Genomic DNA, 22,180 nt, shown 5'->3' on the forward strand with positions numbered 1-22,180 from the left:
GGAGGGCAGGGTTCTGCTCCTCCAGGACTGGCCCGAGAGACCCTGAAACATGACCGCGGTCCATGAGGCTCTGCCCAGAGCCCCATAAAGCACTTGCGGACGCCCCTAACGCTCTCTCCAGATGTTCCCCAAGCTCTCCCCACAGCTCCGCGAGGCTGCTCCCGGCAAGTGCCGCGGCCTCGCCCGTCGCTCGGGGCTGGCGCCGGCGCCCAGGTCCCGCCTCCGGCGCTGCGATCGCGGGGCGGCCCCGTCCGGAGGAACCGCCCGGACCTGCGGGGCCCCGCCGAGGCTCCCCCGCCCCAGGCGCGGCCCGGCCCCGCGCGGCCGTGCCCGGCTCCCGGCCGGCAGGAGCCGCTGCGGGCGCGGCGCGGCGGGGATGAGCGAGGCGGAGGGCGGCTCGGCCGCCGCCGTGGAGAAGCCGGCGCTGCCCGCGGCCGGGCCCGGGGCTGCCGCGGCGGTCGCTGCCGCTGTTGCAGCCGCGGCGGCGGCGGCGGCGGCAGGCGGGCCGGAGCCCGGCGCGCCGGCGGAGGAGGCGGCGGTGGTGTGGAGCCCGGAGGTGGAGGTGTGCCTGTTCCACGCCATGCTGGGCCACAAGCCCGTAGGTAAGCGCGGGCCGCGGCCTGCGGGAGCGGCGGGGCCGGGCCGGGGAGCGGGGCCGGGGAGCGGGGCCGGGCGGGAGGGCCCCCGGGCGGCCGCGGCGGGGCCTGTGGGAGGGAGCGCCGGGCCCGGCCGGGCCTCTGAGCCGCCGTGTGAGAGGCTGCACTGCGCCCTCACTGCATCACAGAGCGGGCCCGGCTGCAGCGAGCACGGGGAAGTGTGCCTAGGCTGGGTCATTGCCGAGACACGGCACAGGATTGTGTCCAGGCCGTTCTGGAGTATCTCCAGTGAGGGAGACTCCACCGTCTCTCTGGGCAGTGTGTTCCAGTGCTCGCAGTAAAGAAGTTCTTCCTCGTATTCAGGTGGAGCTTCCTGTGCAGCAGTTTCTGCCCATTGCTTTATGTCCTACTGCTCTGCACCACCGAGCAGAGCCTGGGTCCATCCTCTTGGCACCTGCCATTAAATATTCATAAACATTGTTGAGGTGCCCTCTTAGACATCTCTTCTGGAGGCCGAACAGGCCCAGCTCCCTCTGCTTTTCGTTGTCAGAGAGATGCTCCAGTTCCTTCAGCTCTGTTGTCCTCAGTGGACCCACACCAGGAGCTCTGTGTCTCTCTTGTACTCAGGAGCCCAGACTTTGACACAGCACTCCCTATGCTTTCCTTAGGATATTTCTCACACAGCCTCTCTAAAAGCTTTGGCTGTGTGTTAGAATTACCCACAGGGACACCTTCATCTCTCTAGAGAACAGCATCTGCAGTGCAGGATGAAAGATCAGCCTGCCGGCTGTCTATCCTGTAATGTATGGATTTCTTATAACAAGGCTTTTTAAATTCATAAGTAAATCAATTAATTTATTTATATGTCTAAATATCGTAAGTAAAACTGTTAACAGTGTTGGGTTCTTCCCTCAGGTGTGAATCGCCATTTCCACATGATTTGTATCCGGGATAAATTCAGCCAGAATATCGGACGGCAGATCTCATCCAAAGTGATCTGGGACCATCTGAGCACCATGTATGATATGCAGGCTCTTGTGAGTATAAAGGGTTGGTGCTGCCACATGGTTTCATGGAGTTCTGAAGTTTTGACATGCCAAAATCACTGAGCCTGTTGTACCTTTCATGGCATTTAGAATTAGATGTCATTCCAGTGAGTTGATGGGGTTTTTTCTAAATAAAAGTAGATTAGATATGAGACAATAAAACCTGCTGTGGCTTGTGATGGTTTTTCGGGGGTTTTTTGATGCTGTTTTCTGACTTTATTAAAGTTGCCTAAATGTTGATCCAGAAGATGTTTAGATACATACATAAGTGTCAAATGAGAAAGTTTCCATGTGTTTACATAAGAATTTGCTATGTTTGGGTTCCGAAAATGATCTCAAATGATCCTGAGTTGTGATCTCAGGTATCCTGACCTTAGTAATCAGTTTGATATCAGAAGCCTCCTGATTCTCTAACATCTGAAGTGTCTTGTTAAAAAATATTTAGCTCTTAATTGCATGTAAAATAGAACTTGAGATTGCATGTCAAAATTCAAATTAAAGTCTTTTACCAGTCACTCATGGAGATCCTTCTTTTCTTTCTAAGCATGAATCTGAGATTCTTCCATTCCCCAATATAGAGAAGAATTTTGCTCTTCCTGACGAAATGATTCAAGAAGTGAGAGAAGGTGAGATGTGATTGCAGTCTTCGATTCTTGGTTGCTTTAATCTCATCCCAAAATCTTTAACAAAACTCCTCCAAAAAAGCATGATTGTCAAATTTAATAGAAATGTGCAGGAGCTTGAAGAAATCTCAGGTTGAGCAGTGAGAACTGGATTTTGAAATTTAGCTAATACGTGTTATCCAAAACAGGAACTAGGCAGTTCAAGCACCTGCCAAAGGACTTGTTGGGATATTTTAAACTTCAGTGGAATGCTTCTCAATTACTGGGTACACTAAACTTTACACTAAAAATTCAGTGTAAAATCTTAGTACAGATAAGACATTGCAATATGTTTTGCCTGTTTAGTATTTCACTTTCTCATTTTAGTAACAATTTCTTGACACTGAATTACTGCTGAATGTTGCGTGGAATATTTGCAAATATGCAGAGGCTACTAATCCAGAAAAAAATCACGTGTTTTTTTTAAAACCATCTAACCATTGCTAACAATCCTTTCTGTAGGAAAAGTAATGATGGAAGAAGAAGTGAAAGAGGACATTTTAAAAGAAGAGATGGAAACACATGCAGGTCCTGAAGAAGGTAATTTTGTAACTCTCTACTGTGTAATACGAGATTAAAAACCAACTGTAATTGAGAAATTAATGTTAAAATGTAAATCCAAATGCAGTGTACTTTGTGATTTGTACTCAGACTTAGCCTGTGCTCATGCTAAGAACTTGACTAATTTAAGAGTGCACAGAGTAAGCAGCTGCTTATTGAAAAGATTTCTTCTTTGCTCCTAATTCATCTGTACAAAGTTGTATAGCTTTGGAAATTTTTTGCTTTAATATGTCCTTGACAAACCCCTGGGAGTCTGAAGGAATCTGAGGATTTCTGGAAGAAAGCTGAATGATTTCTTTGAACTTAAATGCTCTGTGTTGGGACTTTGTAGTCATGGGGGAAATAGGGCCTATAAATCAAAAGAGATTGTAAAGTTGCATGCTGAAATGAGAAGGTGGGCAGAGTGTTTATTTTATTTTATTTTCATTACCTTGCTGCTTTTAAATAAAAGGCTTGTTTTCCTAACACTTTGCTGTAGAACAAGTCAAATGTGAACAGTAGAGATCCTGCTATTTATCTTAACAGACCAAGCCAACTGCTAACTATATAATTTCATCATATTTATATCACTGAATAAGTGGTGTTTAAGACTGTAATAAAAGATCTAAAATGTATTTTAAAAGATATTAAATTTTTGGGTGTTCAGTTTTAAAATTATCTATGGTACCAAATGTAATGACTGCTGCTGATTTTAAATTCCATAGATTGGTCCTATGTTTCTGTAAGTGTTCCTTTAAATTATTTTAATATTAAGTGCTGTTTAATTCCACTTAATGAGTTTGATCTCTAGCTTGTCAAAATATATGCCTGTCTTTAAAGCAAATAAAAGCAAGATGTGCCTTTCTCAGAGATTTTTCCTTTAGAACTGAAAGTAAGACTTAAATGATGGACAAGTATGCTGAGAGTGGATTGTTTTGAGAAGTTTTATGGAATATAAAGAAGTTTGATATCACTCTTGTTTGCCTATGTGTATGACTCTGATCTGGAATCATTACTTTGGTCCTATTTCAGTTTTTGCACCCTCTGGAAGTTTAGCAAAAACAACTGAAAAGCCAAGCAGCAAAGAGAAAGAGAAAACTTCATCAGATCCTGGATCCAAAGAAGGGTCTGATAAGAGGAAGCGCAACAGAGTCACCGAGAAGGTTCTAAATGCCAACAGCAACCCCTCGAGTCCCAGCGCCGCCAAACGACGCAGGACATAGAGCTGAGAGCAGTGAAAAACTCGGGGATGGGAGGAGGGAGCAGGAGAAACAAGGAGCAGCACAGCTGCTACGTGAACTTTGGGAGGAAGTAAAAGATAGCTGAGCCAGTATTTGAGGAATCTGCACATTGGCTTTGTCTCTCCTGGGCTGTTTCCTGGGAGCAGCGAGGAGCCGCCTTCCCGGGGTGTGGGGACAAAGCTGGCAGTGGGGAGGGTGGGTGTGACAGTGCCAGGGCTGCATTTCAAACCAGCAACACACTCTGGGTCAGCACAGCTCGTGGAAGGAGTGCCTCATGGGGCACAGGGCCTTGGAGCATCCAAAGCAGAGGTGATTTCTGTAAATGTGGGGTTGCTTTTTCTGCCTTTGCTGTCTGTGACTCTTACAGACCATCTGTGGGTAATGTTTGGCCATTTCCCTTCCATTTGTATCAAATGTCTCAATTTGTTGGTTCAGTAAAACTAAAATTCTTCTAAATGCAGATAACCACTGCATTTGAAATGTTCTGTTACTCTCTTTGCTGGAGGAACCTCATTTCACCCTTTTTGATGGAACATTTTTCCATGTGAAAATTATAATGCCCCTAGCCCAAATAATGAGTAAGTGTCCTAAATAAAAAATCTGGTGATGACACATGGTTTTATAAGGGATCAGCTGAGCTGTGCATGAACATGGAGGTGTTGCTTCATCCATTTGTAATACAGTAGTGTATGACAGTGGGGTTTGTACTTAATTATTTATTTTTTTAAAGCAGTTTTAGTAGATGTGAATGGAATTGGTTTTCCAAAACGTTCTTTTTGTTCTACAACTGAAGAATCTTGCTGACATTGTAATGCTTATCTTTTATATGCTAGAACATTGAGATTTGATGAAGTTACTATTTTTGTGTTGTCAAAAGATGGATCGCAGTCAACAAACACCTGTTAAATGGTGAATGAAGCAGGCTGAAATGGTACTGAATTTGTTTCACTATATTAACTATCAGTTAATAAAAGGAAGAATTACTTCTTAGTCTCTCAGTATTGCCTTCAAGGTGAGGCACTAGGAGTCTTCTCATCTTTTAGGTTTTGTTTTAGGTACATAGCCAAGTTCTTGTCTGCCTAATTTGCTTCTCTTGTTTTATACAAAGAATAAATTTGACTTGTTTTTATTTTACTAAATGGCAGTTGTTGTGTGACTTGATTAAAATCTGGTCCAGCTTATTTTAAAAGTAATTTAGCATTAAGTGCTGGTTACTTTATCACAATCTACACCGATTTTGGCCATAAAGTGCAGATTTTGTAACAAGTCTCGTGTCCCTGTGGGAAAATCCTTCTCATCAATGGGATTCTAATCAAAAATCGTTGCTCTACCAATGAAATGCTTTTATAGCTTGAAGAAGAAATATGTCAACAATAGTGTGTACTGGTGCAACCACTCAGCACCAACCTCGTAACAAGGAAAGTCCACTTGGGGATTTTTCGGTGAATCCAGCAACACAAATTTTGTAGGAATTCTTTGGATGTGAAGTTGGCTATCAGCAAATGTAGACGCTTTAACTGCCTCCATCACAGCTGCTCGTTGTCCCCCTTGGCTTTCAGAGTGCTGGCTCTTTGGGAATGCTGTTCTTTTATCGCTTTTGCCGGACGAGGCTGGGGATGCTGTTCTTTTACCGTTTCTTTGGAGATGCTGTTCTTTTATCCCTTCTTTGGGGCCGCTGTTCTTTGATCCCTTTATGCCGGGCGAGATCCGTTGCCCCGCTCCGCCCGGATCCCGCGGGCGCGGTGCGGGCGGGCGCAGGGCGCGCGCGGGCGGCAGCCAATGGGGGGCGGCGGCGCAGGAAGGGGGCGGGGCGTGGCCGCGCTTCCTTCCCGCGGTCCCCCCCCCACACGTGCCCGGGCTTTGTGCGCTCGGGCGGGCGGAAGGGCCGCCCCGCCGCTGCTCCCTGCTCTCTTTCGCTTTCCCTTTCTCTTCACCTCCCCATGGCGGCCTGGTTCAGCCTCAGGGCGGAGGAGGACGAGGCGGAGGACGAGGCGAGCCTCTGGAAGTACGACTCCACCTGGGAGGGGGAGGAAGAGGAGGAGGAGGAGGATGGCGGCGGAGGCGAGCCGGAGGGAGCGGCGGCGGAGGATGCGGAGGAGCAGCCGGGGCCGGGCCGGGCGCGGGGCTGCCGGCACAGCCAGGTGCGTGAGGGGGACACGGGCACCGAGCGAGGCCTGAGGGGACCCGTTCCAGCCCTTCATGCCCGGGCCCCGCAGCCGGAGCTCCTTCCCGGGCCTGCCTTGCCCGTTCTCCCGTCAGAGACAACGTGCCCGTTCTCTTGCCCGTCGGAGCCGCTGCTCGGGACGGGAAGGACGAGCTCGGTGCCGGGGGAGGCCCCGCGGCCCTCGGGGGATCCTCAGCTCGGAATTTGCTCTCATCTTGAGGAAACAAAATCCCCCTGGAGAAGGGGGGCTTACAGGGATGCTGTCACTTCATGACTCCTCAAGATCCATTCCATTGCCATGAGCTGGGGTTTGATTTGTTTTCCCCACCTTTCCCTATAATGTGATACTTTATCCCACTCTGTGTTGTGTGTGGCACCTGCCTGTTCCCCACTGCTGATGGCTCCTGGATTTGGCATTGATGTGCTTTTAAGTTTTTGTTTGGTATCCTCAGCTTTGTACGGTTGCCTTCCCTAGGCTCTTTCATGCCATCAGTAAAAATCCATTACATAACATCTGCTCAATTTTAAAAATGAGCTGTAACTCTTCATTTCTCGTAGACATGTTTTATTTCTTAGGGAGTGAGTGTAGAGCAACTTAGAAAACCAAAAAATGGTGTGTTTTAAAAACTAGATGTACGTGTGCAGTTTTGTGCAAAGCGCTGCAAAGCACAAGCACTTGTGTCTGGTGCCTTAAAATAATATTTATTTGAAATAAAACGAATTTGTTAGTCTTATCTGATGTTTCTGTTAATAGCATCGGTTTTTCAGTTTGACATTGGGTGTCAGTAATTTCTTCTCCAGCATTGCTTTGGCAAATGCAACTTGTTCCTTTTCAGTACTTCCTATGTCAGGCAACACACGGTACAGTCCTTTAACTCCTCCCCTTTCTGGGAAAGGGAAGCCACTTCGAGTTTCGTTTCAGCGTCTCATCCTTATCTTTAGAAGATAAATAGGCAAAGAAAGCTTTCTAATTAATATACTTTTAAAAGAGATTCATATTATGCTTTTTTTTTTTTTTTGCTTAATAAGCATTAAAATATAGAAATGAGCACTTTTGAAGGAAAAATAAATTCTCTGCGTGCATAGATCTGGGAAAGGCCAAAGGTATTTTGGGTGGAGTAGCTGTAATTCTGAAGGGAAGAGGCAGGGATTTCCTTTGAAGTTTTTTGCGTTAAGTGCACCCTATCAACTTTTTGTACGTGGCTGGAGTTCACAAGCTTTAATAACTCTAGAACATTCCTATTATTCTGTTTGAATGTGTTTGTTCTTCAGGTTCTTTTTTTTTTTTTTTTTCCTTAGAGCAGCTCTCGAAGGTGGCAATTGTAAAAGCAAGGACCATTTTCTCACTCCAGGGAGTGGACTTCTCCAGCTTTGCCTTACAAAGGAGGATGTTGTCCCTGAGGCTTACAGCCTCTGGAATATTATTCTGCGTTTTTAAATAGGAGCTCTTCCTGCAGTGATGAATGTGTAGTCACCTCTGACAGTGCCCAAAAAATTGTAAGGGCACTGAGAGTGAATGCATAAAGAGCAGTAAATCTTCTGCTAGCCATTTTTGCCTTTGCAGCCTGTCAAAGGCATGGATCAATTTCCCTAACTTGTTCTTACTTCTGCTTGTTTTACACTAATTCTCATTCTTCTCCCCTCAGCCTGGATGGTTTTCTTTAGTCCTGAAGCAGCTATTGTCTTTCTTTGGTATTGAGGTTAGAGTTTTTTTATTGTTATTTTCACTATGCACTTTTAAAACAAGCTTAAAATTCTGCTTCTGTCTCTGCATTTCACTTGTCTCTGCAAATGTTCACGGCCTGAAATTCCTGCAGGTGTGTCTTTCCAGCTCTTTTGCATTTCAGTGCCTTCAGCTTCTGTAAATGAGCTTTGAAAACTTTGGGGATTGTGTTCATTTTAAGGAGTTCCCTCTGAAACTGCTGTAAGGCCTGCAGTTCATGATCAGCTGTTTTAATAACAACCCCCATGGTCCTGCCTTCTCTTAAATCTCCATCAACAAAAAGTTTCACTCTTCTGGGCTCTCATCTTTCTTGTTCCTGTGCCTGGTTCACAATCCACATCCCTTTTGGTTACAGCAGCTTTCCAGCTGATTTCTCAGCCAGATCCTCTTTCTGTCACCCTCTCCTGGCTATGTTCTCTGCTTCTCTTGCTCTTCCCACAGCAATGCACATTCTGCCTGGTGTGATACAGGTTTGGAGCATGAAACCCACTTAGTTTTGCTGTGAGGAAAAAAAAAAGTATTTGATTTCTACAGGGAAGTTTCAGCCTTGCTGTTTAGTTTGTGTTTCTTACCTGGAAGGAAAGGCCTTAATTTGGAAGTTTGTAGAGACCTAGAAACAACACCTGCTTGGGGATGCAGAGCTGAGTTTTTCTCTCTTTGCTTCCTCATTTTATTCTCTGGATTGCTGTGCTCCAGATTGCCCTTTCCCTGCATTTGGCTTCCTTCTGGACAAGTCTCTTATAGCCCCTTACACCATGGCATGGCATCTGTATCTGCAATGACTCTTCAGCAAACCAGTTCTCTTTTGAGTGAGACCCAGTCTGCTGTGCTCCTTTCCTGCCTGTGTTCAAGGATATTACTTTAGAACCTTAAATGTGAAGGATTTTTGGGATTATTTGGTAATTGGGAACAAAATTGTCATTAATGCCACATAACTGTCATCAGGACAGCTGAATGGGTGACTTCATTAGAGCAAGGTGCTACAGATGTTGACCAATTCCTGTCTTAATAATTAATGAACTAGTGATCAGTGTTGTTAGAAAGTGGTTTTATTTCTCTCTGTGCATGTGATGTTAAGAAATACCAAATGAGATTATGAAGTAACTTGGGGGAGTTTTTGCTGCTTCTTTCTTCTAAGTTTCTTTTAATGCTTGTTTTGCAAGACTGTGCACATCTTACCCTCATTTCCTAACTTCCCTGTTCTCTCTGTGAGCTGGCATTGAAACCTCTGACTGTGCCCTCTGAGTGCTTTTTATTCATGAGCAGTCTTCTTCCTTTTGGTAGTTCTCAATTCACAGAACACTGTAAAATGCTGTCATGGTTTGGGATAAGATGGTTCAGCACTCAGCAATATTAAACCTGTCTGTGTTGCTTGTGAAGTGTAACAAAATTCTCTATCATTGAGGTAATCAAATGTATAAATAAATATGCATATATTTCAGTTAAAATGCACTTTAAACTAAGCCATACTTCTATTTCCCTGAAGTTCAGAGGGGGAAATGAAGCTGGTCTTTGTGAATTCTGTCTAAATGTGACACTTGGAATGAATCTAGCACATCTGTGATGAGAACCTGGTGCCTACTTCATGTGGTACCACAGGTTTTTCTCTGTAGAAATTTGAATTATGCATAAAATAGAGTGAATTCAGCTGTAACTAGGTAAATCTGTCACTTGGCAACTAATAGGGATCCTGTGAGTCACTGCTGTGGGTATTCTCATTTTGTATCTCTTTTTTTATTTTTTTAGTGAACTTTGGTTTCAAAATGTTCCAACTAAATGCTTTTTGTTTTCAGGATCAAAGCTCAAATTCTTCACTGCTGTCTTGGAGAGGTTTTCAGGTAGGCTTGACATAAAACTTGATTACATGGGAAGATGGGTAATAATGAAGATTATGATTGGAAGAGAAGTCCAATAAAATAAATATCTAACGTGACCCTGTGGTTCTGTTGCCATCCACTGTCTAAATTAGCAAGGCTGATCTTGAGCACAAAGCAATGGTAAAGAAAATTTCTATTTCAGCAAGGTCTGCAGGGAATAAGAATCTTGAATTCAAGAGATATTTCTGCATCCTAAATTCTACCATTTGAAGGTCTAGCCTCTGTCTTCATTAGGGTTTATAGCAACTCAGAGACAGGTCTTGTTTTAAAACCTTGGAGTTAAAGAAAAACAATGGCATTTTCTTATGTAGGCTCTCCAGCTTGTTATCATTTCCATTGGCAAACCCGAGTGTGATAAAATATATACATAAGGCATAAAAGCCTTGATTAATAAGATGAGAAGGAAAAAAGAGTATTTTGTTTACAGGAGATGATGTTAACTTCTCTTGGTTTAAATTTATCTTCAGGAATGCAGGGACATGACTACAGCACCAGTCTGGTTGGCTTTGGGGGTGCTGGAAGTGCAAAGTGCAGGGGAACCTGTGGGAGCTGCTGAATTCAGTCAGGGCATTATTTTATTTTATTTTATTTTGCAGAAGGGGATTTCACTCTGAATCTCTGCTCTGTCTCTTCTCTCCAGTGCAGTGGGAGGCGCAACTGGAGTGCGGCGAGAGACCTGCAGAGATACAGAAACCATTACCCAGTACGTGCTCTGGGCTCCTCCTCAGCACTTCTGCCTTCAAGAACACTTCTTCCTACATTTGGGAGCACCCTTTTGCCTTTGCATTTACAGGCTCAGCACCTTCTGAGGATTCATTTGTGAGGGGGAAGGGATGGTGTGTGTGGGTGCATCAGAAACAAGGTGCTACTTTTCCCGAAGCACATTTTGAGGATTTAGCTTGAAATGTGTAGGGAATGTGAGGGAAAGCAAGGAGAAGTGTTGGAGTGATTACTGCCTTTTAGAAGGTTGCTGCTTGTTCATTTCTTGTTCTCATCTCCAGGACTTGAAAGATACAGAGAATGAGGAGGAAGAAGAGATGTGGAACTTAAGCTTTTATAAAAATGAAATTGCTTTTGTGCCCCATGGTGAGTGCCTTGTGTGGTGGTTGTTTGATGCCATCTGCTGCAGCTGGTTGATGAAAGAGTAGTTTAATCCATGTGAGACCATAAAAAACCTAAACCAAACAACCAACCAAAGCCACCACCCAAGCCAAACAAAAATCCACCAAGAATGTCCATTTTAAAATGTTCCTGTTGTATTTTCCTTAATACTCTGGTTAAGGTATTTTTTTGGCTGGTTGTCTTGTTGGAGAAGCTAATGCCTGTGTGCAAATATCTGGATCTTGGTAGCGAGCTGTGTGGTGTGACTGACTGGCTAACATTCATTTTAGTTTGGTGTCATTTCCTGCCTGACCTTTTCCTTTTCCTTGCAGGTGTGTTTATTGAAACTCTCCTTTCATCTTGGGCAGACAAGTATGAAACACTGGAAGAAAACCATTCTTACATACAATGGTAAATTGTCTGCATGAGCACAGTGTCTCTCTAGTTGTGCCTGTTTTAAGTGTCAGGTGGATGTGTATTCCTGATTTCACACAAGACCCAGAATTAGTTAATTTAGTTAATTGAGTTGCATTCCTCAGGAAGCAAAGCACTGGAACTCCTGAAAACCGAGGTTTCCAGTGTAGCTGTGGCAATAGATCTCAGTCATTTGTGTGTCTTGGAGCACAAAGTTAAGGCAAGGAGAGAGATCCACATAAGCCAGGTTTTTTTGTTACTGGTGTAGACAATGCTTTTATGGGAGGGATTTACTAGGAAATGACTTCTGTGTCTGTAAGGATGGGAGTTCTCTGAGAGATGCCTGTGATATCACAAGTTTTGGAATCTTGTTTTGGTTCTAACAAGTTGGGTACCTTAGGTTGGATGTCATCTTTGCTCATCTGGCCCAAAAATTTCTTTTCCTTCAGGCTGTTCCCTTTACGTGAACATGGGATGAACTGGCGTGCCAGGCCACTCACCTGTCAAGAAATCCAGGTATTTATTTTAAGCTTTTGCCTTTTTTTCTTTGAGATCTGAAGGATGTTAGAATTTCCCCTAAATACCTTATATTTGAAGCCTAGTGTTTTTTCCATTATTTCCTTGGGTTTTTAGTGTGCACAGAGCTCACAGTGAAGCAGTTACCTGTCTTAGGTCATCAAATGAAATACTTAGTGATACAATCAACCCTTGTTTAGAATTCAGGGGCCAATTAATCTGGTGCAGGTAATTAGGGAGTTGCACCTTTCAATAATTGCTGTGTCTTGTGTTCAGGCCTTTAGGAAGTCCAAGGAAGTTATGGACAGGTTTATCCGTGCTTACAAACTCATGCTGGGATTTTATGGAATCAACCTGGTCAACGAAGAAACTGGAGAACTTGAGAGAGCAGAGAATTGGCGTGAACGCTTTGAAAACTTGAACAGGTGAGTGTGTTGATGCTGTTGAGCATTTACTGCAGCCAGGCATTTCTTTGAAGGGGGAAAAAAAGTCAATGCCTAGGAAATCCTCAGCCGTTGAGGAATGGAGACTTTTGTTGATAAATGTTATCTAGTGAAAGTAATTTTAACTTTTATTCTGTTAAACTACAAAATAGAAGTCTTTCTGTATGGTTCCCTGATGGTTTATGAAGCACCCTTAATATGTGTAAAATGATTTGAGTCCTTGTTTGAAAAGTGCTCTGCAAATGGTCTGGTTCTATATTAATGCAGGTTTTGTGGAGTAAGTAACGACCCTTCCTGGTGATATTAGCCTCTTGAAAGGAGTGGGCATAATCACAAAACGAAAAACAACTTGAAGTCTATCAACTGTTAGAAAGGAAAAAACAGCTGTATTTAGCTTAAGTCCTGAGGTTTTGGTAGCATCCTTTCATGCCTGTATTCTCAATACTACAGACTTTCCCTGGAGTGTCTCTGTCAGGGGCAGGACTTGTGTGTCTGCCCCAGTGTGGTGACTTACTAGTGGCTGATTCAGAAAGCCAAAACCTTTCCAAGCAGCTGAGATGATGAATCCCATCAGCCCAGGGAGGGTTAGAAAGGAGCTGCTGAAGGTAAACAACAGCAGTGGGTGCTTTAAAAGTAAGCCCACCTGTGCTCCCATTTGTATTGTCTAATAGTCTTTAATGGCTCACAGTCAATTGATAATAAAACATTTTGCAGATGCTTCAGAGGTTCACAGTGACTTGTAAGAGTTTCCCTTGACAGCTTTGCTTATCTGTTTCCCTCAGGTTCAGCCACAACAATTTGAGGATTACTCGCATCCTGAAGTGCCTGGGGGAGATGGGACATGAAGACTATCAAGTGCACTTGGTGAAGTTTTTCCTCACAGAAACTCTTGTCGAGGAGACATTACCAAATGTCAAGAGAAGTGCCTTGGATTACTTCCTGTTCACTGTCAGAAGCAAAGAGAAGAGGAGAGAACTCGTCCACTATGCTTGGCAACACTTCAAACCTCAGAGCAGCTTCGTGTGGGGGCCTCGTGACAAACTCCAGAAGTACAGACCCCGCTCTGCCAAGCCACAGCTGCACCAAAGGCCTGAGGATAAACAGGACGCTCCATGTCAAAAATGTGGTGATTCTGTGGAGAAGGATCAGAACCAGTCTCCAGAGGTGGAACAGGAAGCTGGAGATGCTGCAGAGTTGCAGCCTGAAATGAGTGATGAGAAGATAAGCAAGTGTGTTTTGAAGGTAGGAGATGATGAAGAGGAGAAAGAAGCCTCATTTGCCCAACTGGAGGAAAAGGATTTAAAAAGTGAAGCTGAAGAAGGACAGGGTACTGCAGAGAATGACTGCACAAAGGAGAGCAAGAAGAGAAAACTGAATGCAGGTTTGGCAGATGCTAAAGGGGATAGATCATTGAAAAACTCTGCTGATATTGAAAACATTTCCCATAATCTGGGAGAGTGTGCAATTGATGCAGAGATCCCCTCCTCAGACCCAGTCTCCCAGGCAGAAGAGAATCAGGAAGCACTGAAGGAAGATGATTCAAGCACCAAAGAGCCTGCAGTGCCAGAGGCCACGGATGCAGCTGTGAAACGCAGGAAAGTTGATAAAAAAACATTGAGAAACAAACCAGTCAATTTGGCCATAAACCTGAGCATGGGGCCCTCAGCCTCTGGTGCCAAGGCAAATCCATCTGCTGTCAACGGTGAGGCTGGAAAAGAAAAGGACAGTGAGAAAAATGAAGCTGTGGAAGTGCCAAGTGAGAAGGGGAGTGGTGGTGGTGATGCAGATGATGGGGAGGTGAGATCCCTGGCTGCTTCCAGGCTCCCCAGGACTGACTGCACTGCTCCAATCAAGGATGGCTGCAAGTCAGGTGAAGATCAAGACTCAGCAGAGGGTGATCAGCACCACTGCAACAGTAAACTGCTGGGGGACAAAAGTGAACTAGATGGGGTAGGACAGCAGGAAAAAGCAGGTGAAAAGGGGCAAGCAGAAGACACAGACAAGAAGCAAACTCCAGAGAGTCATGAGCAGAGCACGACACCCCCTTGTCCTGAAGAGAACAGTGCTGAGGTCCCACCAGAAAAAGGTGAAGGCTCTGAGAATGCAGCAGAGTGAGAGCAGCACAGTGAGCGCCCGAGCCAGTGGAGGTGGCACTGCCCTGTCTGCTGGGAGCCAGCTTTGCTGGCTTGGAGAACTGAATAAATTTCCTTTGGGATGATCCAGCTGGCCCCTGTCTCACTTTCACTCTTCCATGGTTTTTTAATCATCTCTAGTAAACTCACTGACATCTGGCTCTTGGTTACCCTAAAGAGGAAAACTCTGCATTTACTCATCTTCACGGACAGGCCATGTCCTGTTCCTGGGTTTTATCTGTTGTTCAGGGCTATCTTGGAGGAACGGGGATTTTTGCACTTGGCTTTGATTCTGATTATGTCCCTACTGAAAGAGAAGAGGAAAAGTGATGTCTCCTTGTATGAATTACTTAACTATTTATTAAAGACGCAATTTTTAATGTAAAGACAGCATGACCTAATTTGCCAGGCCTTTCTACTGCTGTGTAACTTTGTTTATTATTGTGAAAGGCTGTACCTTACCAGGAGTTTTTTCCTGGCAAATGTGCTGTTTCTCTAAAAGAGATGAGTATATGGATTTCAAATTATTCATTATAGTTGCCTCTCCTCTGGTAAGGAAAGTAGGTTTGGCTTTAACTGGGATAAAAACTGTAGCCAAAATGTGTCTCTGACCAGTATGAACCTTTGTGTAGAGATTCTGTTCTCTGAGGTGCAAAGTGCTGAGTAATTATTTCTCTTTATCCCTACAGAGGTTGCTTTGTAGTTCTTGTTAGAATTAGGACTACAAGTTGCCAACTAAGACTTTCTAAGAGAAAAAAACTCCAAATTTTGCGTAAAACTGTTTAGAGCTGCTCTTCCCCAAGTTTTCCCACACTTATATCCTTTATAGTCTTCCACAGATTTTTGTGTCCATGACTGTTTCAAAGGCCCTCATCTCTCCATTGCCAAAACAGCACAAATATTTCCCAGTGCATTTTTTTCAGCCTTTGCTGGTGATTTGCAGTGGCCTGGAGGAGCTCTTTCCTGCAGGCCCATGGTGTGAGGTTTGATGTGTCAGATCCAACTCGTTTCCTACTTAGGGCAGGATTGCTTTGCCTTTAATGTCAGACAGCCAGGGCATGTTCCAGTGCAGCATGTCTGGAAACCACTGGGCTTTGTGGGGCAGTTAATTGAAACGTTAATTGGAGAGGCTACGCTTGTCTGGTTCGTTCATTTCTAGCCCTCAAGAATTTACTTTCAGACCTTGCCAGCTCTTTGCGTGCCTCGGTGTTCCTGACCTCCCTGTCAGCTGTTCTGCTACACTTACACGATATTCCACCGAGTCTGAAGGAGCATTAAAACAGTTTAGCACCTTCACTCCTAAAAATTTGCAACAGAGAATCTGTTTCATGAAGCAGGGGAAATTGTGTCCAACAGCCTGAAGGTCTGGACTTGCTGTTTGCTCAGGTTGTTTGGGTTTGTTTTGAGGTTCTTTGGTGCTTTTTGGTTTGTGTCGGAGATGGTCAGAGAGCAGATGCAGCAGCTTGTGCAATGTCAATGTTTTTTTTTCTCTGCAACAGCTCTTGAGAAGCCTTATCTTTCAAGGAATTTGAGGGGTAATTTACCTTCCCAGACAGTAGGTTCTGATCCAGTATGCCACATGTGTGTGGGAATAAAAATCTGCAGGCTTAACATCTGATGTTCATGGTCACATGTGTACTGAAAAAAGGCTTTAATGTTTTAAAATACTTCTTTCTTCTTAAGAACAGATGGATTAAATAGCCAGTAAGAATACACTTAACTACAGATAAAAATACTTGAAGATGTTGAGTGAGAATTCTTTCCTAACAGATTCCTAAGAATTGTTAATTGTGGCTTTTGTACAGATTTATAGTAATTTTCTTATTTAATGAAATTTTGATTGTGAATATGTGCTCAGGGGGGCATAGATCCTCTGTCTTGTTATGGTGGGGTTTGGTTTTGTGTTTAATGGGATTTCACTGTGAGCCCCAGCCTGGAGTGAATGCTCAAACCAACTTCTTCCCTCTCCTGCCAGGTTTAGTTTTGGCTGTGGGTGTGTGTGGTGAGTTCACAAGGTGTTACCCAGCACTCAGAGCTGTATCACAGAGTCTGGTATGTTAATTCCCCTATTAAAGCATGACTTTAATGCATATCAGTTTCCATTTATATTTTTTCATCTTTGATGGTAAGATATGCCCATGTATTTACCCATCCCCCTGGAACCATGAGCTCTTGCTTGGTTCCCTCCAACAAGTGGAGCTCCGCTGGGCTCACCATGGCACATACCTGCTGTTTCTTCCTTGTGGAGATGATGCCCAGTCTTCCTCCATCTGTAAAAAATTCCCAGTGAATGTTTTTGGGGAAAAGAACCTCCCTATGCTGCTTGTTTAATGACGTGCTTGGAAATCATAGAATCACAGAATGGTTTGGGTTGGAAGTGACCTCAGAGTTTGTTTTGGTCCAACCTCCCTGCCAAGGGCAGGGACACCTTCCACTGGACCAGGTGGCTCAGAGCCCTATCCAGCCTGGCTTTGACCTTCCAGGGATGGGGTGTCTGGATGTTTCAGAATGTTTCAGAATGTTTTGCCTTGCTTTTGCAGCTCTTCTCCCACAGGTGTTGTGGTGCTCTGCAGATCAACCAGGACTCTGCTTGAGCATCCCCTGGGGCTCCAGGCAGGAGGGCACTGCCCAGCCTGGCTGTAGGAGCTTCGGTTCAGGATTTATTTTCTCTTGGAGGTGAGCACTCCCAGGGCCTTTCCTGTGCTGGTCATGGGCAGGCTCCACCTGCAGCCCCCCAGGCCGTGGTTTGCTCTGGACAAGGTGTGGCTGAGGAATTTGGGTCTGCTTTGCCTTCCCTCCTACCATCAGTTTGCCTCAGTGTGGAGGAGGAGGTACAAGCTGTGCAAAGCTGCTCTCCCTCTTTGGGGTTTGAGGTATCTAATAAAGGATCCCAGTTACTCAGAAGCCATCAGAAGACTTAGAGACATTTTTCCTTTCTGTCCCCAACTGCCTGTTCCACAGAATCTTGTGGGAACTTGATAAATCTGAGTCGTTTATCCCTCTGCCAAAGCTCTGGGAATACTGACTGCTGGGGAGCTGGACAAACACTGTGTGTTCCTACGAGCCTCCTGCTGTAAAGATGCCAAGCTAAAATCAGGTATTTCAGTTCCTAGGCTTTGATTTTTCTACTTGTATTCTTAACCAGATGAGCTATGTCATTTCAGCCCTGAGGATTCTGGCCACTGTTCCTCTCCACTTCCAAGCCCTGCTTGGTATGAAATTGTCTTAAAACAATAAAGGAAATCGTGAAGCTCATTGCAGGAGATGCATCTTCATGAATCTGTTGCCATTTGGGATCACCAGGCAGGGAACTGTCCTCTTCCTTTCTTGCAATATTTCAAATATTTCTTTGTGGCTTTGAGGATGTTCCTTCTTTTTCCTTCCTCCTTGTATGTGTCTGTGATTGTTTTCTGACCAGCGTTCATCACTTCTCAAGGAATCAGTGCTCTTCAGATCACCCTAAAAAAATAAAAACAGATGTGAACAACCTCCAGAGATAACAAAAGACCTTGCAAAGCAGGCAGTAAGTGCATTTCTCTGTAGTGATCGTGCACTGTTGCAGGTTGGTTAATGTCCGTGCTGGAGTTAGGTGGCCTCAGGCCAAAAACTCACTGTGTCGCTTTTTACCTGTCCAGCCCAGAGGTGGTGATGGGCTTTGGGAAATGTCCTGGGTGAGACCTAAGGACCAGCTTTTTATTTGCAGCTGGAGTAGCCCAGTTTTGCTCCTGGAGCAGGAGGCTGGGGCTGCCCAGCAGGGCAGGAATGAGAGCTGCTCTGCCTGCCTGCTGCTCCCCCTCCTTCTCCCACCTCTCCTCCAAGCTCGGCCCCTCTCCCTTGCTCCAGCTGGAGCCACAGGTTTATCTGGAGGCGAGGAGTCTCTGCTCTGTAAGCTGAGCCCCGGGAGGAGGAGGAGGGATCTGCTGGACCCTGGAGGAGAAAGGGTTTGGCTGCCCTGGAGGAGAGAGAGGCAGAGCCTGGGCACCATGGCTGGATTCTCTGCTCTTGGGCTCCTTTCCCTGTGTCAGCTCTTGGCCACAGCATCAGCTCAGGTGAGAAACCTCATTTGTGTCTCATGTGCCTCCTTGTTTCTCAAGGAAAAACCTTTAAGGGTAAAAAAGAATGGTCGGTGTGTGTTGTACCTGTGGGGTGAAACGTGGCAATAGGCAGGTTATTATTCTAAAGTTTATTATAAATGTGTGCCTGGGTTTGTACCTGTGTGGGTAGGTGTAAAAACTGATGCTTTATATTTTTGAAGTGCTGTTTTCCCATTCAGGACTGAAATTATGAAAGGGAAAGCCTTGGAAAGGGAAGATCTTTTGATGCAAGAAAACGTTTGCTTTTACAATGAAGTAACAGATTTCCAGCGAAACTGATCTGATCTGGGTCTTTATCTGAATCACAATTTCTTACTCATCCGGCAATCAATTTTCAAATTTTACCCTAACAGCATATTTAACCCTTGCTCACTTGAGACATGAAGCTGTATTAAACTTCCCTGTCTGCTGTTCATATTATTGTCTGGGGAAGTGACTCCTCAGTGAGTTTTTCATTGTTAGTGAGGAATTTTTGCAGCCTGGCTTGGGAATTCAGAACTCTGCTGTGAGCAGAGCTGCTTCTACAATGAAACCTTTGTTCCCTGAAGCTACAGTAAGTTGCTCTCTGGAGCCCTCTCCATACAGAAGTCATTTATTGGACCTTTTTTTCCTTCCCCCCCCACCTCAGACCTTTCCAAAATCCCAGATTTTGAAGTGGCATCCTGCTCAGAGAGGAGACTTCCCCTTTCTGCTCTTGTCTTCATTGGTGTCTGCCTGGCTTTGTCATCACCCCATCAGACTGGGGCTATCAATTAATTATTTCTACCAAGCACTTGGCACCTTCTCCATGGGCTTTGCATTTCCTCCTCTGCTCAACCCAAAATGTTCCTGTAGTCTGAACAATTTCCTATACCACGAAATGCCTTTGCTGCCCAGTGACCAGTTTGCATTCCCAGTATAGGCCACCAGTAAAAGGAGCTGGGAATGTGCTCAGTCAAAAAGGTTTCCAAAGAGCCTTGCACTGCTCTGCAGCAACTCTGAGCTCACCCAGGCTGTCAGGAGGTGCAGATTTAGGGTTCAACTGTAGGACTTGGCTACTGATTTCTGATCTAGCCCCTGTGTTGCTTCTGATGGAAAAATAAGCTCTTGTCTCTCACTTTTCCCCCAGTCCCTTCCGAGAATTGGACCACAAGGCCCTCCTGGACCTCCAGGACCCCCTGGACCATCTGGCAAGGACGGCATTGATGTGAGTGACACAGGGCAGGGCTGGCTCGCTGAGGGGTGGGGCAGGGGCAGAGCCCGAGGAGCTGCTCTGCTTCTCCAGGTCTGCAGCCTCTGGACATCCTCGGGGGAGGGACCTGGAAAATCACTGTCCTCGAAAGAGACCTCGTTCTACAGGAGTCTGAACAGCAAGTGCAGGAGCCGAGCAGGTTCTTTGCAGGGTCAATCCCCTGTCCCCAGGGAGAGCTCAGGGCGTTGTGAGCCTGCTTGCAAAGCAGAATATTTCTCTTCTGGCACAAGGTTGAGTGCAGGGCTATACAATGTGTGTGAGGTCAGCACACGTTCAGCAGTTCAAAGACAGATTTATGTGATGCTTCAGAGCATCTACATTTCCAGAGAGGCTACAAGAGACTCAAATATGCAGCACTGGACGCTGCTTTTGTCCTATTAATTTTATTTCAATATTGTAATCACGGTTATCCCTCATTTTGGCACATGATGTGTCAGGATCTGGCTCTTGTGTTGCCAGACGTGAGTTTGTAGTGGCCCAAAAGGCAAATAAAATGAAGAGCCTTTGTTTCAGCAGGCAGCTCCTTACACCTCCCTCAGAGGGAGAAGACTGCATAAGCCAGGACTTAATGGAGGAGAAAACTTGTTCTGTTACTTGTCATTGATGTTTCTATAGAAATTTGAAATATTTCTTCTGTGCATCTGTTGGATAAGGAGTGAGTTGTGTCCTGTAGTTGGCAGTGGATAAAATGAACATCAGATGGACCTTCAGCAAGGCCACATCAAATGCAAAAGTCTGGGTTCCTGCTTCGATTTCCAGTTTGAGCAGCTCTTGTGTCTCTGAGCTGTTTGTGGAACATTGCAGGGGTTTTTAAAGCTCGTCTGAAGTACATTTATTGGAATTGGGCCCTCAAGCAACGTTGAAAAAATCTATTCATTCCATGCAGGTCATTTTCTTTTGGATAAGGAGGTAAAAAAATTATGTATGAGTTCTCTGGTACATGGTGAACAAGGAGTGTTTGTGCCTGCAGTGGGGAGCTTTCCCTGCGGCTCCCTGAGCCTGCCTGGGCTGAAGAGAGAACCTCATTGATTTCCAACTGCTCTCTCTGAGTGGCCTTTTGGCTAAAGGAGTCTGTACTGCTGGGAATCTCCCTCTGGTTTTGTAGTGTGAGATGTTCAGAGCTGGCACCTCGGCAGCTTCCACTGTTCTTCGTGGTGTCACAAAACTCAGGGGACACCTCAGAAGAGGGAGAAGGACACTGGTTCCCATTTGCAGCAGTGGAGTCCCTGCAGCAGGACACTGGTGTGGCCAGCACACTGTGGGAAAGGCTGGCTGTGATTCACTGTGGAAGCAAAAAGAAGAGTTTGGGAAGGATGAAGCCCTTCAGACTTCAAATTTCAACTTCTGCAGAGAGGAAATGGGACAGAAACCCTCTAGTTGTTCAGTTCCTTCTTTCTACAGGATATTGAATTCTGGAACAGCACCAGCATCACTTCTGATTGCTCTTGGAAACAGGAGCCCAGGGCCGTGTCAGTCATGTGGACCTACACCCCTTTATCCACAACTAAAACCTTTGGGAGGCTCCCCGTGGGACAGGATCACATAACATCTTATTAATGTGAAGAACTTAGTCCCAATGAATCAAATGGCAGAGGTTTAATGTTTAAGGTGCAAAATCCTGCAGTCCCAACTTTGGTCTGGAGTTGTGTCTACACAGAAATACTCTCTAATTTGAACAGACTTGAACTCTATCCCTCCTATGGATAGAGGATGTCAGGCTAAAGGGTCTGGCAGTCCAGGGGCAGGCTCCAGGATGGCTCCTGCTCTTCAGCAGGGCATGGAGTCCTTTCAGGAATTGCACAGGAGGAGATGCAGGGCTGTGGCTGGTGTTGAGCAGTCACGCAGCCTCCCTGCTTAAGAGCTGCCCTTTTCTTGTCACTGCACTCCAAAATTTGATGGTATATAAAATTCAGCACTGTTCTACACTCTCCTGCTCCTGCATGGGGAGGGTCATGTGGATGCTGAGTGGCAGTGGTAGTTATGCCACTGCAGAGTGAAACCATTATTTTCATTTTCTTTTGGTACTGAGACTTTTTTTTTTGCAATTGAAAATTTTCTGCACTGTATTCCTGAACTCTGTAAGCTACTCCAGCCAGGTCATCTTGGCAGGGGACTTTGGATGAAAATGGTGTGGAAGTGTTGCTGGATGTCTTTGAGCTGAGGTGTTCAGCAGTCTCTTACTGTGAGCAGTGAGAGGTGCAGAGCATGCAGCTGAATTATTCAGGTTATCTCCTTGGATGAACTCCACAGCACAGTTTCTCAAAGATCTTGCTTTCATCCCTGCCTTTCAGTGGGAGCTGCAACATTAAGTCCCTCTGAAATATTTTATAATTAAAGCCTTTAACAAGCTTCTCATTTCATACCCAGTAACAAGCAAAATCTCTCTCTCCCAAGACTAGG

At 45.2% G+C, this 22,180-nt stretch overlaps 3 protein-coding genes across 5 annotated transcripts in view; all 3 read left to right on the top strand.

Annotated features, from left to right (window-relative positions):
- The first annotated feature begins 361 nt into the window (after positions 1 to 361).
- On the top strand, positions 362 to 5,224 carry MRGBP (MRG domain binding protein). The gene is made up of 5 exons (XM_014873936.2): positions 362 to 602; positions 1,512 to 1,633; positions 2,187 to 2,268; positions 2,767 to 2,844; positions 3,877 to 5,224. The coding sequence occupies exons 1-5, from the start codon at positions 377 to 379 to the stop codon at positions 4,065 to 4,067; spliced, it is 699 nt and encodes a 232-aa protein (XP_014729422.2). The 5' UTR covers positions 362 to 376; the 3' UTR covers positions 4,068 to 5,224.
- A 716-nt stretch (positions 5,225 to 5,940) lies between these two features.
- Positions 5,941 to 16,545, top strand: OGFR (opioid growth factor receptor). 2 transcript variants are annotated; one of them, XM_088174778.1, is made up of 9 exons: positions 5,941 to 6,226; positions 7,896 to 7,949; positions 9,766 to 9,810; positions 10,490 to 10,552; positions 10,851 to 10,935; positions 11,283 to 11,361; positions 11,814 to 11,880; positions 12,157 to 12,305; positions 13,106 to 16,545. In XM_088174778.1, the coding sequence occupies exons 1-9, from the start codon at positions 6,026 to 6,028 to the stop codon at positions 14,436 to 14,438; spliced, it is 2,076 nt and encodes a 691-aa protein (XP_088030904.1). In that variant the 5' UTR covers positions 5,941 to 6,025; the 3' UTR covers positions 14,439 to 16,545. The 2 variants fall into 2 exon arrangements, with proteins under 2 accessions (XP_088030904.1, XP_014729394.2); XM_014873908.2 differs by lacking the exon at positions 7,896 to 7,949.
- A 151-nt stretch (positions 16,546 to 16,696) lies between these two features.
- The window catches only part of COL9A3 (collagen type IX alpha 3 chain), a 34,147-nt gene continuing 28,663 nt past the window's right edge, over positions 16,697 to 22,180 (top strand). For both annotated transcript variants that reach the window (XM_014873928.2, XM_088174777.1), the window contains exons 1-2: positions 16,697 to 18,504; positions 19,658 to 19,735. In XM_014873928.2, the coding sequence (XP_014729414.2) occupies positions 18,118 to 18,504; positions 19,658 to 19,735 (465 nt within the window). In that variant the 5' untranslated portion in view covers positions 16,697 to 18,117. The remainder of the gene's footprint in view (positions 18,505 to 19,657; positions 19,736 to 22,180) is intronic.

Source organism: Sturnus vulgaris, chromosome 17 (genome assembly GCF_052056855.1).
Source record: "Sturnus vulgaris isolate bStuVul1 chromosome 17, bStuVul1.hap1, whole genome shotgun sequence".
Classification (NCBI taxonomy): Eukaryota; Metazoa; Chordata; class Aves; order Passeriformes; family Sturnidae; genus Sturnus; species Sturnus vulgaris.

What these genes read in the sequence shown, in the direction of transcription:
- OGFR (XM_088174778.1), top strand. Translation starts at nt 6,026, where the DNA reads ATGGCGGCCTGGTTCAGCCTCAGGGCGGAGGAGGACGAGGCGGAGGAC. An exon ending in TGTCTTGGAGAGGTTTTCAG is followed by an intron (nt 9,811 to 10,489) that starts GTAGGCTTGACA and finishes TCTTCTCTCCAG; the next exon opens with TGCAGTGGGAGGCGCAACTG. An exon ending in GATACAGAAACCATTACCCA is followed by an intron (nt 10,553 to 10,850) that starts GTACGTGCTCTG and finishes TCTCATCTCCAG; the next exon opens with GACTTGAAAGATACAGAGAA.
- MRGBP (XM_014873936.2), top strand. Translation starts at nt 377, where the DNA reads ATGAGCGAGGCGGAGGGCGGCTCGGCCGCCGCCGTGGAGAAGCCGGCG. An exon ending in GCTGGGCCACAAGCCCGTAG is followed by an intron (nt 603 to 1,511) that starts GTAAGCGCGGGC and finishes TTCTTCCCTCAG; the next exon opens with GTGTGAATCGCCATTTCCAC. An exon ending in GATTCAAGAAGTGAGAGAAG is followed by an intron (nt 2,269 to 2,766) that starts GTGAGATGTGAT and finishes TCCTTTCTGTAG; the next exon opens with GAAAAGTAATGATGGAAGAA.